The sequence below is a fragment of the Carassius carassius genome, chromosome 15, assembly GCF_963082965.1.
Source record: "Carassius carassius chromosome 15, fCarCar2.1, whole genome shotgun sequence".
Taxonomy (NCBI): Eukaryota; Metazoa; Chordata; class Actinopteri; order Cypriniformes; family Cyprinidae; genus Carassius; species Carassius carassius.
In genome coordinates, this window is record NC_081769.1 from 32,512,418 (window position 1) to 32,529,573 (window position 17,156).

A 17,156-nucleotide genomic window follows, 5' to 3' on the forward strand; every position below is an offset into this window, starting at 1 on the left:
AAATAAATTAATGAGTAAATTGTATATGTTACAATGCTCTAAGTAGATAAATAGATATAATCTTTTATAGATATGCATAAAAAAAGAGGTAAAGTACCTTTCATTTGTAAAATTATTTATGTTTTAATACATGTTTATATATTCTATTTTGGATGGTTCACTAAATAGATATTCCCATGTGGTTTTTAAATAGCTATAAAAATAAAAACAAATAATTTATTTATTTATTAATATATGTTCATTTAAATCCACATATTTTAAATATTCTCTCTTGGATGATGCATGAAACTAATATATCCACATTACTTTTTAAATATGTATAAAAATAAATAAATAATTATTTATTTATAAATAAATCATTTATACCTTTTTATTATTTATTTACATATTTGAATAAATTACATTATTCATATATATAAAAATAACATATTTCATATATATACAATTACATATTTTATATATTAACTTTTGGTTTATTCATTAGATAGATATTTCCTTTTTTTTTAGTGTTTGAAATGTATATAATGTAAGCCTCGTGTAATATTAAAACTGGCGATCATGGGGAAAAATATATTTTTTTTCTACTTTTCCTCCCGAGACTGTTTTCAGCAGGTTATTGTCACACATTTATTATTTTCCAGCATTCGTGATGGTTTGGCTTTCAAAAGTCTCAGTGTTTATTTGATGATCAAGGGCAGCGAGCAATAGATGTGCAGAACAAAGCTGCCGTCGAACTCCAGCTCGCCTTTGTTAATAACTTTGCACCACAAGCAAGTGCAATTACAAACGAGAGCATGTAAAAGTCAAGGGGATACAAATCATGTTTGAATTAATGTCCCACAGGTCTCAGGGAATCAAGCCCCGAAGCCTCCGTAAGGCGAAGCTCCGAACAGAGCAAATGATGCATCTGTTTTAGGCCCAATGAACAGTTAAAGGATGACGAGGGTGTCTCTAGACGCTTTAGGAGGATATTTAACTTTGAAGGACAGAGCTAAAGAGAGCTTTGAGTTGTTGGACCAAGAGATGAAATGTAAGTGCTACTGAAAGACCGCCAGAGCTGCAACATGGTGTTAATGATCTGGAGAAAGGAGCTGCTACTGTGAAAACTGCCTTTACATGCTGCTTCGGCTCCTGCGGCTCCACGCTTGCTGTATTGTACACACTTTGCTAGTTTTTTAATCTAGTTTTATATTGTGACTTTCAGTTTCAATGTAGTTAGTCCTATTGTTCATAAATTCTTTCTTTCTTTCCTTGCACTGCCGTAAAATATAAATCAAATCACTTTTTTGTCACTTTGCATTATGCACGAGTTATCATGTTATTACAATATTTTACATTTTGATCTAAATTTAAAAAAAAAATAATAATCATCCTCTGTTAGTCTAATCTGTTAAAACATTGTCTCAGTTCATTCTTCACACTTAAAAATTAAAATGTTGGACAATAGGCAGAATTACTCATCATTTTCATCTTAATAATCGTTAAATTTTTAAGCAGCAGAGATATTATTTGTGAACCTATCCGATGCTTCTTTTTTGTTCCAATGCTATGGATATTGAAAAGCATTTAACAAATTATTGAAAACAAAAAGTTGCATAAAAAATAATTTATTGTTTCGTTTAACCACACATTTCAATAATTATTAAGTTACAAAAAACTAAAATATTAAATTAATTGTTAAATGTTATTTATTTATTAATTTATTTACCAATTGGCTTTTTGCTTCATGTAACTACATGTTGTAAACCATAAATAAATTAAAACCTATATGTATATAACTTTATAATTATTTGAGAAATAATAATATTTTTTTTCCCACTGATTAGCTAATCAATTAAAAACAGTTGGCAAATGTTTTTTTTAATGCAATATGATGGATGCATTAAAATATTTTATTATCTTTTACATTTAGCTAAACATTAATGACATTCTTAGTTTTGAATATTTATTTGGAAAAAAATGTCACTGGTTAAGATGGCTTTTTTTAAATGCATATAATAGTTGCATTAAAAAAATTTTAGTATTTGTTACATTTAACTACATTTTTTAAAATCTATTAAATGAACAGTGTGTAAATTATAAGTATATTTAAAAAAAAAAAAAAATTCTACAACCCTTTATAAACATAGACCCTTAAAATGAATGCTAAAACTTTGTCAACTTTGATCCATTTGCTTTGTATCTCAATCAGACGGCCGTTCTCTGAGAGATGGTGAATTTGTACTGAATCTTCACGGCTGTATTCACACACTGCCTCTGGTCTGTAGGGATCTAGATTGAGTTTTAACAGCTCTGAGATGGTGTACTACCGTTAAATCTAGAGTGGTTTTTATACTGCATTGAACATATCTAGTACATTTACACATTACTCACCCTCGCTTTTATTGTGTTTTTAGATCTTAGACCAAGTTAATGTGATTTTAACTTAATTTTTCTGCCCAGTAATATGTTAATCTAAACTGGATTCCTCACTGCCCCAAATATATATATTTTTTTCCCAGTAAGCAAATCTGGTCCGTCGTCTCATTTCTGCAGGGAACAACCTGGGAAAAGACCAATGTGGTTTGCACAACAGAGCGAAAATAGCATGGAGCACTTCATAATCAAGCGTATTTGTGCATGCAGCTTGTGAGTGTTGACCCAGCTAGAGATATAAAACGCCAGGCTGGGGAGCAGAACCTGCCAGGTATTAAAATCTGAGGTGCCAATTGAGCTGTGAAGATAAGAATTGAAAAGGGAATAGGGAATAACCCCCTCTGTTTTATAACCTTCCCCATTATGCATTGGGATTTTATCTTGTGCATGCATCATCTGTTTGATGCAAAGTATTCCAATGTGTGTGTGCATCTGAAGAAAGGAAAACGGAAATTAGCCAAATAAAAAAAAATAACCCTTAATGCTTTAAGTTTAATGCTCGTTTCATTGAACTGTGCTGTTATTTGTCAGGACGTGTACACGGTTGTTTCATGCATCAAGAACAAAGCGCAACAGTAGAAGGAACCTTGGCTTTTCTGAGAGTGGGAGGAAAATGTGTCCTGAATCCTGAAGTGCATAGCAACTAAATGTGCTTTTAGGACAGAGAATTTCAGAAATGTTCAGAATGCCATACAAGCGTGCCAATAACTGCAACCTGCACAGTGAAAACTATGTATTGCATGCTGTAAAAAAAAAAAATATATATATATATATATATATATATATATCTCTGAGGCGCCGCCCACCTCGCTGGCGACTCTGCCACCACTGTGCGTGTGATCGTCTGTGTTTTATGTTTTTTTTTGGAAGTATCTTAACTCTGGATGATTAGCGTGAGCGATCCCTGACGACATGATTATGGTTGCACTTAATAATCGTACACTTGTTTGCCTTCTGTGGCTGTGGATATTGATTGTTTGGAAAGCTGCGAAAAAAAAATTTAACGTGATGAAAGAGCCGGGCCTGCCTGTCATAGCGTACAGCCGGCATGAGCTTCTACAGTTGCGGTTTTCTATCGCAAGCCATTTTAACATTTAAAAGTTAAGTTTGACTATCCAGAATTAACATTGTAGATATCACCAACGTCTTTCTGACTAGTCGTAATTACATTTTTAATAGTTGTAATTGTAATTCTATCTGTATATCTGTATACAGATAGAATTAATGTATCTGTAACGTAATCGTGACTAGTCGAAACGACCGATAGAGATATTTGTAATGCGGTTTTGCCTAGGCAGAATGAAAGTTAAAGATATCTCAAACGTCATTATGACTAGATTAGAACAACACGCTCTGCTCCCGCCTAAAGTGCGATGCGGGCCTAATTTGCATAAAGATATCTGCAACGTCATTTCGCCTAGTCAAAACTCTTTTTCAGGATATCTGTAATTACATTTCGACTAGGCTGAATGAAAATTACAGATATCTCAAATTTCAGATATCTCTAATCAAAATTCATTTCAAGATATCTATAACTTGATAATAGATATCTACAATTACATTATGACTATCCCTAACTCCAGTTTGAGATATCTACAATGCCATTTTGACTAGTCATAATTCCAGTTACAGATATCTACAACGTCATTTCGCCTAGTCAAAACTTAATTTAAGATATCTGAAAAGGAACACGTAGATATCTTGAATTGACTTGAATTAAAGATATCTTGAACTGGAGTTATGACTAGTCAGAATCAAATTGTAGATATCTCAAACTGGAATTACAGATATCTACAATTCAGTTACAGATATCCGTAATTCACAAAGTGGATATCTTCGACTGAATTGTAGATATCTGTAATGATAAACCCCATACAAATGAATGGCAAAAGTGATGTCATTTGTCCTAGGAAGAATGTCTTTGTGGATATCTGAAATTACAAGTATGGATAGGACGAATGTAGTTGCGGATATCTGAAATGTTCTTTTTGACAAGGCAAAACTGAAATACAGATATCTGCAACACACATCCAGTCTAGCTTGGATCCTGATGTCGATCTATCAGAAATCAAGCCCAGGGCAAAAGTTAGGAAGAGAGGCAGCAGAGGAGGTGTCCGAGTCAGAAACCGTCGGCGGGGATACAAACCTGTCTTACCCTCTATGGGGAATGTCCGCTCTCTCGTCAACAAGGCGGATGAATTAACAGCTTGTTTGAAGTTCGATCGTACGTCTCGGCAGACCAGTTTTCTCTGTCTTTCTGAGACGTGGCTGTCTGATAGGATACCTGATTCTCATGTGGAGATGGAAGGCTTTACACTTCACAGGATGGACAGAGATCAAGCAAGTACGGGTAAGAAGCAAGGTGGAGGTGTCTGTCTGTATGTGAACAACCGCTGGTGTCATACTCAACATGTTACGGTAAAAGAAAGAGTCTGTGACCCGAATATTGAGCTCATTGCAGTGAGTTGTAGACGGTAGACCTTACTACCTACCCAGGGAGTTCTCCCATGTTATTGTCATGGTGGTGTATATCCCACCATCAGGAAATGGGAAGTGTGCCATTGAGACAATTTCAAGAATCACGCATGACTTACAGCGCTCTTCTCCAGATGCGCTGGTTATTGTGAACGGGGATTTTAATCACTGCACTCTCTCCACCATCTTACCATCTTTTAAACTAATTGTGACGTGTCCTACGAGGGGTGATAATACTATTGACAAATGTTGAGGATGGCTATGTTGCTAAATTGCTTCCTCCACCTCCACCATAATTTGATAAACTTGACTTCCAAAAATTCAACGGTGATACGTAAACAGACGATTACGTCAAAGACTGTGCGCGTCTGGTCAGATGATGCTTGTGAAGCATTAAAGGGGTGTTTTGAATGCACCGACTGGTCTGTGTTTTATGCTCGAGACAGTGACTTGGACAGTTTCTCTGACAAAGTGACTTGTTATATTAATTATTGTGTCGATGCTGTAATTCCACGTAAACAAACCAAAATCTTTCCCAATAATAAACCATGGGTCACCAGAGAAGTTAAAGCTGCTATTAATAATAAGAAAGCAGCCTTTTATAGTGTTGATAAAGAAAGAATTAAAGTAGCCCAAAGAGAGTTGAAAGTCATCATCAGACAGGGCAAACAAAAATATAAGGAAAGTGTTGAAGGTAAAATGTCCATTAGCAACACACGAGGTCTATGGAATGGTATGAAGTGCATTACTGGATATGGGACTAGTAATCCCAGTTTATGTAAATTGGGGATACAGGCTAACGATGCCAATACGTTTTTTGCCAGGTTTGATGAATGCGATTTCTCTTCTGTACATGAGAATGTCCTCTCTAATCTAAGGCAGAGCAGTTCTGAGGACTGTAGTTCAGCTATTAATCTTAATATGGAAGAGGTTCGTCAGCAGTTAAGGCGTATATTAAACCAAACAAGGCAGAAGGCCCTATGGTGTACATCCACGTACTTTAAAAGTGTGTGCTGATCAGCTATGCTCTGTCCTTCATTCACTGTTTTCTTTGTCTCTGTCCTCTGCTAAAATACCGGTTATGTGGAAAACATCTTGCCTTATTCCTATTCCTAAAAAAGCCACGGTGTCAAATAGTCTTGCTGATCTGAGGCCTATAGCTCTGACATCACACATTATGAAATGTTTTGAGAGGGCTGTACTTGATCATCTGACTAGGCAGGTGTCTGTTTTTCAGGATCCCTTGCAATTTGCATATAGGAAGGATGTGGGGGTAGATGATGCACTATTATTTATGTTACATAATATTTACAGTCATCTCGAAACTACTGCTAGTTCTGTTTTTTGATTTTTCGAGTGCTTTTAAGACTATACAGCCACATATTTTAGCTAACAAATTAATTAATTTTAAATTGCATAATGCAACTATTGCCTGGATTTTAGATTTATCTGTTATTATGACCACAGTTTGTTAGGTTTTCAGTCTGACATTATTTTAACTAATACTGGAGCACCTCAGGGCACAGTTCTATCTCCCTTTTTATTTACACTTTACACTGCGGACTATAGGCATAGTCAGTCATCCTGTCTGGTACAAACAGGTGTGAGTCAAACTTTCTAAAACTAAATATAGGGAAGACTGAAGAACTTGTAATTGATTTTAGAAAGAAAAAGGAGAAGGTCCTCCCAGTCACAATTAATGGTCAGCCGATTGAAATTGTTCAGTCATATAAATTTCTAGGTGTCCATTTGGATGAAAAATTAAATTGGAAAGAGAATACTAATGTTTTAATAAAGAAGGCTCGGTCAAGACTTTTCCTTTTGAGAAAACTCAGATCTTTTAACATTAGTACAAAGCTTTTAGATGTTTTCTATCAGGGGATCTTGGCTAGTGTTCTTTTTTATGCTGTTCTTTGCTGGGGGGGCAGCTTATCTATTGATGATAAAAATAGGATAAATAAGCTGATCAAGAGAGCTGGTTCAGTTATTGGTCTTATCCCAGACTCACTTGAGGTCATTGTGGAGAAGAGGATGAGGTCGAAATAAAAAAATTGTTATGTTTTTTGAAGGTCATCCACTATATAGTGTTTTTAATGGACTCAGAAGCTCTTTCAGCGAGCGTTTAATTATGCCTCGGTGCTCCGGTGAGCGATTGAGAAGGACTTTTGTTCCTGCAGCGGTCAGATATTTTAATGAACACTGTTGACTGTCAAACTGTTGAACTGTCTGTTCTTTGCCCTGCATTTCTGAATTGTGCAACTGTATCTTGTTATAACCATGTCTCATTGGTCTCTTAATCATGTTTTTCATAGTTTTTAAATGTTGAATTATTTATTTATGTGTGTTAGCTATGTGGTGTGCTTGTTGGCTGTATTTTTTAAGTTGGTGGCAAACCAGTTTCCCTTTTGGGATTAATAAAGTTTTCTCTCTTTCTCTCTCTTTCTCTCTCTTTCTCTCTCTCTCTCTCTCTCTCTATATATATATATATATATACGTGTATATATATATATATGTGTGATGGAAAATGTGGTTTGCTACTTTGCTGCTACATAACATCATCGAGTTGCATGTTTAATTTTAGCGAGTTTGGTCATCTTAGAAATAGTTATGGTTATTTTGCAATTATATGTCTTATTTTTTAGCTGTGAAGAAGATTTAAAAAAAAAAAAACTACCTTCAACTGCACTTGAAATGGAAGGTCATGCTGAGTTTGTCACGCTGTAAGATACAGCAGTGTACATTAGTGTTCCTGATGGAATAAATGAGCAATTTTTCAATTTATAAGAGCAGAGATATTTTCTGTGATTCATTGTATTCAGTTTAATGTAATGCAAAGTGTGTCTTGGGCCGAATTCTCCATCAGTGTTCATCTTTTCTGGCTTTTTTTTACATGCAATTTTTTTTAAGCAATTTGCTAATGCAATATATATATATTTAAAAAAATATATTGTTGCATCTAACCATATCTTTATATATTAATATTTTTTTTATTTTTTTGGATATAGCTCAATTTAGGAATAGTTCACCCCAATTTTTTTTTTCTTGTTGTTGTTTTTTTTTTTTTGATTCAGAAAATGTTCTTAACCTCAGTCCATTCAAGATTTAGATGAGTTTGACAGATTTGAGGAAATGTAACATTCCATCTCTTGTTCAGCAATGGGTGCTCTGCAGTGAATGGGTGCCATCAGAATGAGAGTCTGAACAGCTGATGAAAACATCACAATTATCCACAAGTAGTCCACAGCACTCCAGTCCATCAGTTTATGTCTTGTGATGCCAAAATCTGCATGTTTGTAAGAAGCAAACAAACATGTTAAGTTACCTTAAATTGTTGCTTCAGGCCATAATATGAGTCCATAGTCCATAATAACGCTTCCTCCAGTGAAAAAGTCCATCTCCTGTTTCCGCTCACATCAAAATCCTTTTAAACGGTGTTGGATCTGTGCATATTTCTCTCTCGAGTCAAATAAGATGACTTTTTCACTGGAGAAAGCACTTTGTGAATTGTGGACTTATATTTTAGCCAGGAGCAGTGGTTGAGTTAAAAAACCTCTTAATTAATTTTTTTGGCTTCACAAGATGTCGACTGAGTGATGTGGATTGTGATGTTTTTATCAGCTCTTTGGACTCTAATTCTGACGGCACCCATTCACTGCAAAGGATCCATTGGTGAGTAAGTGATGCAATTTCTCCAAATCTGTTAAAGTAACAATCTCATCTACATCTTGATGTCTTGGGGGTGAATAAATTCTCAGCAAATTAAATTTTTTTGGTGAGCTGTTCCTTTAAACCACAATTTCTACTGCATTATCAACCACCATTTTTAACACTAATACTAATGTAGATTGCTTGTAATGAAATTGCGTGCATGGCTAATGCATACTGCACAAATCATACTAGCTGCACACGCATGCACAGACCAAACTAAAGCACTTGTCTTTAAAAAGAATGATTAATGATGAAAATAATGAAAGATGATTAAGCAATTACTGATTTAAATCAGTCCATGCCCTTGTGCACCGCCAAGTCGAGAAAACTTAATTTAGCAATGTCATTGCTGGTCACTTCAGCGGATAATGCAAAGCAGCTCTATGCAATTTGTGTACGATACCATGACGCGCATGACAATGCAGCCCACGCTTCTTTTCATTACTCTGTGCAATTTGGGGCGCCTCTGCCGTGGCTTCGTCTCAAATTAAAAAAGCCCAGTGCTTGGCCATCGCATGCCGCATGTCTCCTTTTGTCTTTCTCCCTGTCCAATCACACTTGGCAAGCCGTCGGTTCCCTGGCTTCGCATTGCACGTTAAACACCAAGACCTTCCGGGTGCTTCTTAACTCTTGACTGCACTTGTGTCTCATATATTAAACCTCGAAGGCAGGACGAGCCAATATTGGCCAGCAGATATTAAGGACAGGGATTATGAGCATGGACTGGAAGACTGTGCCACGCTGGCATTTGGCAGCGTTGATGTGGCTAGTGATGGAGCCACGCCGAGACAGCGCCGATAGCACGCTAATATCTGTATGCAGAGGAAATTGCAGCGTATTTAGAATAGATAAGAACAAGAATGGCATTTGAAAACTAAAAAAGAATTTGACGTTGTCGGTGCCACCTGCAAACAGCCCGAGCAAAGCTCTGATGTCCCAGTTTGTTGGTATTCCAGTGTGTAGTTTGATTCGTGCATATGAAAACACACGTGTATGTGTTTGTACACAAGTGACAGCACTCATGCACGCGTGTGTGTATGTGTGTGTGTTTGCTCCCATTACAGTGGTGGTTCCTTCATTTCACGCTCCGCCGCTTCCATGCGAATCCTCTTCCCCGGGCTCATTATCAGGTCTGTTCGATGAGTGCACGGCCAGGCGGCACACAGGGCAGAACCCAATCATTGTTCAAGCCCACTGACGGTCAGCACTGACGGCTCCATGCTGTCGCTTTGCGGTTTTATTATTCTCTTCTTGCAAATAATGAAGCAAAACCACAAAAACAAATCCTGCCTGACCAGGATCAATGAGGTACTCAGTACCCGGCGTCGTGCCGCCCGGGGGACTCGGGGATGGAGTGGACCTTCTGTTGCTGGAATAACTGCTGTATGCTCACTGTCTCTCTCTCGTTTTCTTTGGCAGGGCCCAGCGGTGCTCAGGCGGCCGAGTTCGGACACTTGCCCGACAACATTACCGTGCTGGAAGGAGAAAGCGTGGTTTTGAGGTGATTTCACAGTGCACCTGCATTCTTTTACTTTCTTAAAATGTGATCTGTTGATCCGTAGGGACGGGCGGTTTTGACCGTAAACTCACCAAATTAACTAATTAAATTTAATTGATATAAAATGTGAAATAAGAACTAAAAAGTCACATTGTTGTGCTATAAAGTCACGATTATTCAAGGTAAACGCTGGATTACAACAACTGTGACATACCTGTATAAAGACACATTGTGAGATAATAAATCACAAATATGAGAAACGGAGAAATAAAGTGACAGTTGTGAGAAATAAAGGCATTGTGAGATATAAATACACACTGTGAGAAATTAAGTCATAATTATGAGAAATATAGTGGCCATTTGTGAGATATAAATACACATTGTGAGAAATTAAGTGGCAATTGTAAGACATAGAGACACATTGTGAGATATTTGGTCACAATAATGAGAAATAAAGTTCCAATTGTAAAAAAAGTAAGCCACATTCATGAGAAATAAAGCAGAAATTGTGAGAAATTAAGTCTCACTTATGAGACAATAAGTGGCAAAAGTGAGATATAAATACACATAGTGAGATTAAATCACAATTATAAGAAACAAAGTTTCAGTTATGAGATATAGAGACACATTGTGGTAAATTACACTACATTTATGAGAGATAGAGTCATTATGAGAAAGTGGTGTTTGTGAGAGAAAGACACATTGTTAAATATTAAGCCATATTGTGACCAGTTAAGACAGAATTATGAGAAATAAAGTTTTAACTATAAAGACATAGACACATTACGAGAAATAAAGATGGTAAATATATAAAAGAATATACTAAAATAGTATGTAAATAATATTATAATTACACTGCCAAGCTTTTGCTTGCGCCTAACGATCACCCGCTTTCTTCCTCATCTTGACTCGTTTGATACATGCCCCTTTATTTTCACAATATTCTGTGTTTTTCCATTGCTATCATGTTTAAATAATGTAAGGCAGACCTGCTACTGATAGCAGTATGTATATAAATGTATACACACACACACACACACACAGTATACAGGGTGATATCGCCCAGTCCTACTGCTCCTATCATGCTCACTCGCTGGAGGGTGCATTTTTAACATTTTAATTTCACTCTCTCTAGTCTTGTTGTTAGTCAGTTTCCAGGCAGAAATGACTTGGTTTCAGTCTATCAGCCAGCAATTGAACTCCTGAACCTGCCGTCAGGGGTTCATATTCTCAAACGCACCATATTATTATTCCGCACAACTGCACCGGGAATGGGAATTGATGTGATATCACAGTTTGATACGCTGAAAGTCAAAGCTGACATGAATGTGAGTGATATTTAAGCATTAAATGTGTCACGACTTCTCCATTCAAAGAGCAAGAGCAGAGCAGAACAGTGACATCTAGAGGTCAACTGAGGTTCCTGCATATCACTCGACCAATGGCGTTACAATATGAGGTCTGACTCAACAGCATGTGACATGCAGTTGTTATATGGCAATGTTTGTTCTTCGATCTGTGCATTTATTTTGCTGTCTTCAGTGTTGCTAGTTCTTAAACTGAACGGTGGCAATACTTGATTTCTACTTGATCTCTGAACTGCATTTTTGCATTATTTACAAATGCCAGCAGGCAAAAGACAAGAGCACTAACCCGAATGTTTTGAGACAGACTCAAACTAACTGCATCTCCAGACTCGGGAGTGTTTTTAATTTCAAACGCTGTCAGTCATCCATATCACTGCCAGTTTTAAAACGTTCCTTTTGAAACTCAATCATTGGTTGTAAGAAGCTTTCAGACTCCTCGGGATGAAAATACTTCAATGCAAGCCTCACTGTTCAATAAGCAAATCAGGTGATTTGGTGCAAATGGTGCTCATGATGCTCTCGTAGACTCCCAGTGAAGCACAGCATCCTGTCGGGACGCAGAATGAGATGTTTAGGGCCTCTTGTCCAGTGAACATTGATCTTTGCACCACTGAAATCAGTGTATTTATAGACCCCATTGAAGTCAGCAAATAGACATATTTATTTGAGAGGGAACAGATTACGTTACTGAATCATTTCGTTTTTATGTGTAAGAAAAAATATATTGGGGAATTTTAAATTTTAAGTAAATAACGAAAAATAATATTGATAAATGAATAATTTGAATAAGCAGTGTGATATTTTTCACTCAATTATTGAAATATACCTAAAATATTTAATTCTCTGTTGCATGAATTATGAAAATGATTTTTATTATTATTATTATTATTATTATTCTGTTTTCATGCTCATGAAAAGTTATGAATGGGAGGACTTCTAAATGTAAATACAGAAAAATAATGAATATGAAAAAAGGACATTGTAATGAGCAGTGCAGTAGTGCTCATATTTTATAAATGTTTAGACATAAATATTGAAATATGCCTAGAAAATAACCATATGTTCCATGCTTTGATCCCATTTACATGCTATGAAAACTTAAGTAAATACAAAATAATTTATATATATTTTTTAATTGTAAATAATGTACCTAAATAATTTATATGGATAAATGATCATTAGAATTTTTTTTTTTTAATGGCTTGATTCAGTTTTCATGCATAAGTAAAGTTATATTTAGGAATTGGGAGGACTTAAAAAAAAAAAAAAATATATATATATATATATATATATATATATATATATATATATATATATATATATATATATATTCCAAAATAAATGAACATGAATAAAATAAAATAAAATAAAATGACAACTGCAGTATTCTCTATAGCAGCTGCATTCGTATCTGTTCCACTCCCACACAATGTTGCATCAAGGCAACAAATATGTTCTGCAATTTTTCATGACAAATAATTCATATGACTCTAAATGTTTTAAAATGGGGTTTACTCATCAGCAAATGTGAATCATATTTTGGTTGAAGGAGAAAAGCTTTTGTGAAAAACTGCCTCTTTTATTGCCATCTTATGTGCTTGCAAACTGAATTAAACGTTTGAGGTGACATATTTTCAAAAGGAATTGCAATATGACAGACTCATAGCTCATAAGACATAGCAAATACAGTTGCAAATGAACTTTTTCCTTTGAAATTTGGCAGTCACTTTGCATTTGCGAGAGCAGGAAAAAAAACAGTAATTCAAGATTTGCAATTGCATTTGGATTATGTCAAAATTTATGCATCAACTAATGGAAAGCGCAATTGAAAATACAATTCCTTTTGAAAATAGTCCTGAATATTCTTCCATAACATATAGTAGAGGATTCATGTATGTATATTGATTATTTGTGCATTGATAAACATCACACCACATTTTTTAGATGGCAATTTGGGCTTTTCTGGTCGAGTCACTGTGTGTTTTAGGCACTGTTTATTTTGAAAGCAATCATCACTGGTCTGATTAGTCAGCTTAATGAGCTAGTTAATGACCCAGATATTATGAGCAGGTTGCAACGATTACCAAATAAACATTGACACAGAAAGTTCCATGCACTCATTCAATGACATCACAATTTTATTGAAAACAAATGAAGACAAGGCTTTCAGGGATATAAATGTTATTTGTGAACATTAACACACGTCTTCCCCTTTACAACCCTTTTTTATTCTCGTCAAGTTGAAAAAAAAAATGACACGCTTATTAACCTTTAAGCTCATTTCTGATTAAAGTACTTCTCTTAAAATATTAGTGGTTCCAAAATATGCTTCATTTTCTGTATGCAAATATATAATTTCTAATTTGTTTTTTTGATTTTGTGGTGAAATGTGGCCAATTATTTTGTCATTAAAATAAAAAAAAAATTAATGAAATTAAAAAAAAAATTGTTTGGGTAAATTATATATTTATGCTATATATTTATTGTTTGTGTGTGTTCTAAATATTTATGTAACATAAAAATGTAACAAAAATAGCTTTATATATTTGATTTATTTATGCAACATTTTATTTATGCAAAATATTTATTTTTCTTATATATTTTAATTATTTATGCAAGATTTATTTTCTTAATTCTTTTGATTTTGTTTTATTTTGGTGTCATTGTGGCTTCATTTATTTATTTATAAATTAATCCAATATATATATATATATATATATATATATATATATATATATATATATATATATATATATATACATATATATATATATATATATATATATATATATTATGATTTTGCAGTGAAATGTGTTCAGATTTTCAGATCTTCCCACATATGACTGTTTTGTATTTGGACATGATACATGCAAGATGTATATTATATCTGGAATTTTGCTTTTTTTTTTTTTTTATAAAACAAAATTATTTTTAAAAAGAGTGTGTTCTGGTTGTATACTGCACGTTTTGACCTCATGAGCAATTTTTAATGATTATGAAAGAAACATTCACACAGAAAGTTTGATGCGGTTTCATACAGTAGTAGCGCTCATTCAGTGACAGCACAAAATTCCTTTTGGAAGTTATTTTAGTTAAAACAAATGAAAACCAGGCTTTGAGTGATAGAAATAGAGGGGAAAATATCATTTGTGAAAGTTAACACACGTCTGCTCCTCACAACCTCGTTTTTATTCACGTCAAGTTGAATAAATGCTCTCAAACGAGTCAATTGTATCTGCCACAGACTTGATCTTTTCAATTTCTTCTCTTTCTTAGATGCAAGATAGACGAGGAGGTCACTCACAAGGCGTGGTTGAACCGCTCCAACATCTTATTTACGGGCACAGATAAGTGGTCCCTGGACTCCCGCGTCTCTCTGGTGAACAACAACAACAGCGACTTCTCCATTAAGATTGAGCGAGTGATGGTGGCAGACGAGGGACCCTACACATGCAGCTTCCAGGCCAGAAACCAGCCCCGTACGGCCCACGTCTACCTCATCGTCCAGGGTATGTTCATCTGCCTGCCGCCTAAAAGTGACAATTTTGCATCACTAATGAACACAAAATTATTTGCAATAATAAAGAAAAGATGCAAATGTAAAAAGTGCGACAACCTATAAAAATATGAATGGTTTCAAAAACAGGTTTGCTCCCATTTCAGTTGTCCAGAAAAATAAGTTACTGGCCGAAATGTGTGTAAATCTAGTGATCAGAATTTCAATAGAAGCCTGTAGAAAAGAAGAAAAAAATTACCAATGTTGCCAACTTCAAATCTCACAGTTTTAAATCTGACGTGTTTAGTTTACACTAGTTTGCAATTCTGACTTCATATTACACAATGTGACTTTACATCTCACAAAAACAACTTTGTATCATACTACGAGAATTTAAATATCATAATATGACATTGGAAATCTTTCTAATATGCTGATTTCACATTTTTTTCTGGAAACCGTGATTTCAGATTTTTTTTTTTTTTTTTTTAGGATTAATTGAAAAGCAGAAAGATAAAAAAAAACATCTTTTGAAATAGAAATCTGTAACTTTCTAAATGTCTTTACTGTCACTTTTGATCAATTTAATGCATTATTGCTGAATTTTAAAAAGCTTGATAGAATAAATTCACAGTCATGAGGGGGAAAAAATCAGAATCGAAATTCCAACATACAAACTAAAAATTGCAAGAAATAAAGTCCAAATTCATATAATATATAAAGTCAAGATTACTGTTTTTATTTTCATGCAAATATCATCATCGTTTTCATGATTTGTCCATAGATCACTTAATTTTATCTGGACATGATGCATTATGTAAAATTGTGCATCTATATATGGAATTTCCCAAATGTATTTAATCAAACAATATTCTTTTAAAAACAATGTGTTCTGGTCATATTCTACACAATGTATTGACCAATGTGGTACCAAAGCATCAAATTGCAGTGCAGTCTTTTTTAATGCATAAAAAGTGCATACTGTACACAGTACTTCATACTGCAGAAACATTAGGAGTAGCTAGCAGTTATAAATATAGTCTTAGTGATTTACAGCTCTGATAATTACATTCACAACAGGGTTATAATTGTCAACATGTGCCATGTTGTTCTCCTTCCTGCCATGGAACTCTTACGAAACGATTGCTCAAATGAACATTTCATCGAATGCTGGTCCAAAGAAACAAGAGGGGCGGACACAGATGCAATCAGCATCCAAGGGGTCCAAGTCTTCTTCCAGAAGGTCTTTAGTTGACCGTGGTGCGGGGCGGGACACGCACCATGAGTAAGAGGTCCTGTGATCCAGCCTGACGTGATTTATTGGCAGCAGAGCAATCCGCTGATGGATTGCCTGCATCCCTCCCTTTACTCCAACCCCGCCGGCTGAAAGTTGTCAATTGTTATGTATATGGCACTGTGCATGGTGCATTCTCCTGTAGCACAAGATTGAAAATATCAAAATGAAGAAGTCCGAAGAGGAGGGGAGGCATTTTCATGCTTCTCGAGTATGTTGTTGGCCAACCGGCAGGCCAGAACCATCTCGCCAAACACAGGCTTTTATCTGCCGCACCAAGCTTTGCAGACAGATGACCGTGTTTGCTCGATACCATTGTGCCCTCAATTTTAGTCTTGGTACGATATGAGCGGAAATAATTACACCCCCGAGTCACTCCTCCAACAGCAATGGATCTGCTTTGGTTCCAATCTCAAGTTTATCGTCAGAAGTATTTCGCCCTGTTACAAACCTGAGAAATGGACTGCTTGAGAGTGCCTCGCAGGCCAAATTTGTGGCCATCTTCATTAAAGCTCTGATCATAGGCCATTTAAATTCAAGGGCCGGCTCATTATCCGGCCGGCATTATGCATTGCCCTCCACTTTGGGAATTTAGGGCAAAACAGCTGATTGGAATCATTTATAACCCCAGAAACAAACAACCCGTCTCCATCAAGTCGACTAAGCATATCAGTTAAGACATAATATATTCACTCTGTTATTATTAAGCATAATTAAAACATCTCTTTTGCAGTGCCAGCCCGGATAGTGAACATCTCGCAGGATACATCAGTGAATGAAGGCGATGACGTGAATCTTTTTTGCTTGGCGGTGGGCAGACCAGAGCCGACTATCACCTGGAAGGACTTCAAGTGTGAGTCTCGTCTGTCATTTTTGTTTGTTAGACTGTAAAAGAAGGCCACA

General features: G+C 35.4%; 1 protein-coding gene across 2 annotated transcripts in view; it reads left to right on the top strand.

Annotated features, from left to right (window-relative positions):
* Positions 1-17,156, top strand: part of iglon5 (IgLON family member 5) — a 191,977-nt gene that overhangs the window by 148,371 nt on the left and 26,450 nt on the right. The window contains exons 1-4 of one of the 2 annotated variants that reach the window (XM_059568532.1): positions 8,349-8,559; positions 10,018-10,099; positions 14,740-14,972; positions 16,987-17,106. In XM_059568532.1, coding sequence (XP_059424515.1) covers positions 8,484-8,559; positions 10,018-10,099; positions 14,740-14,972; positions 16,987-17,106 — 511 coding nt within the window. In that variant the 5' untranslated portion in view covers positions 8,349-8,483. Of the gene's footprint in view, positions 1-8,348; positions 8,560-10,017; positions 10,100-14,739; positions 14,973-16,986; positions 17,107-17,156 lie in introns of those variants that run through there. The other variant, XM_059568533.1, reaches the window with a different exon arrangement.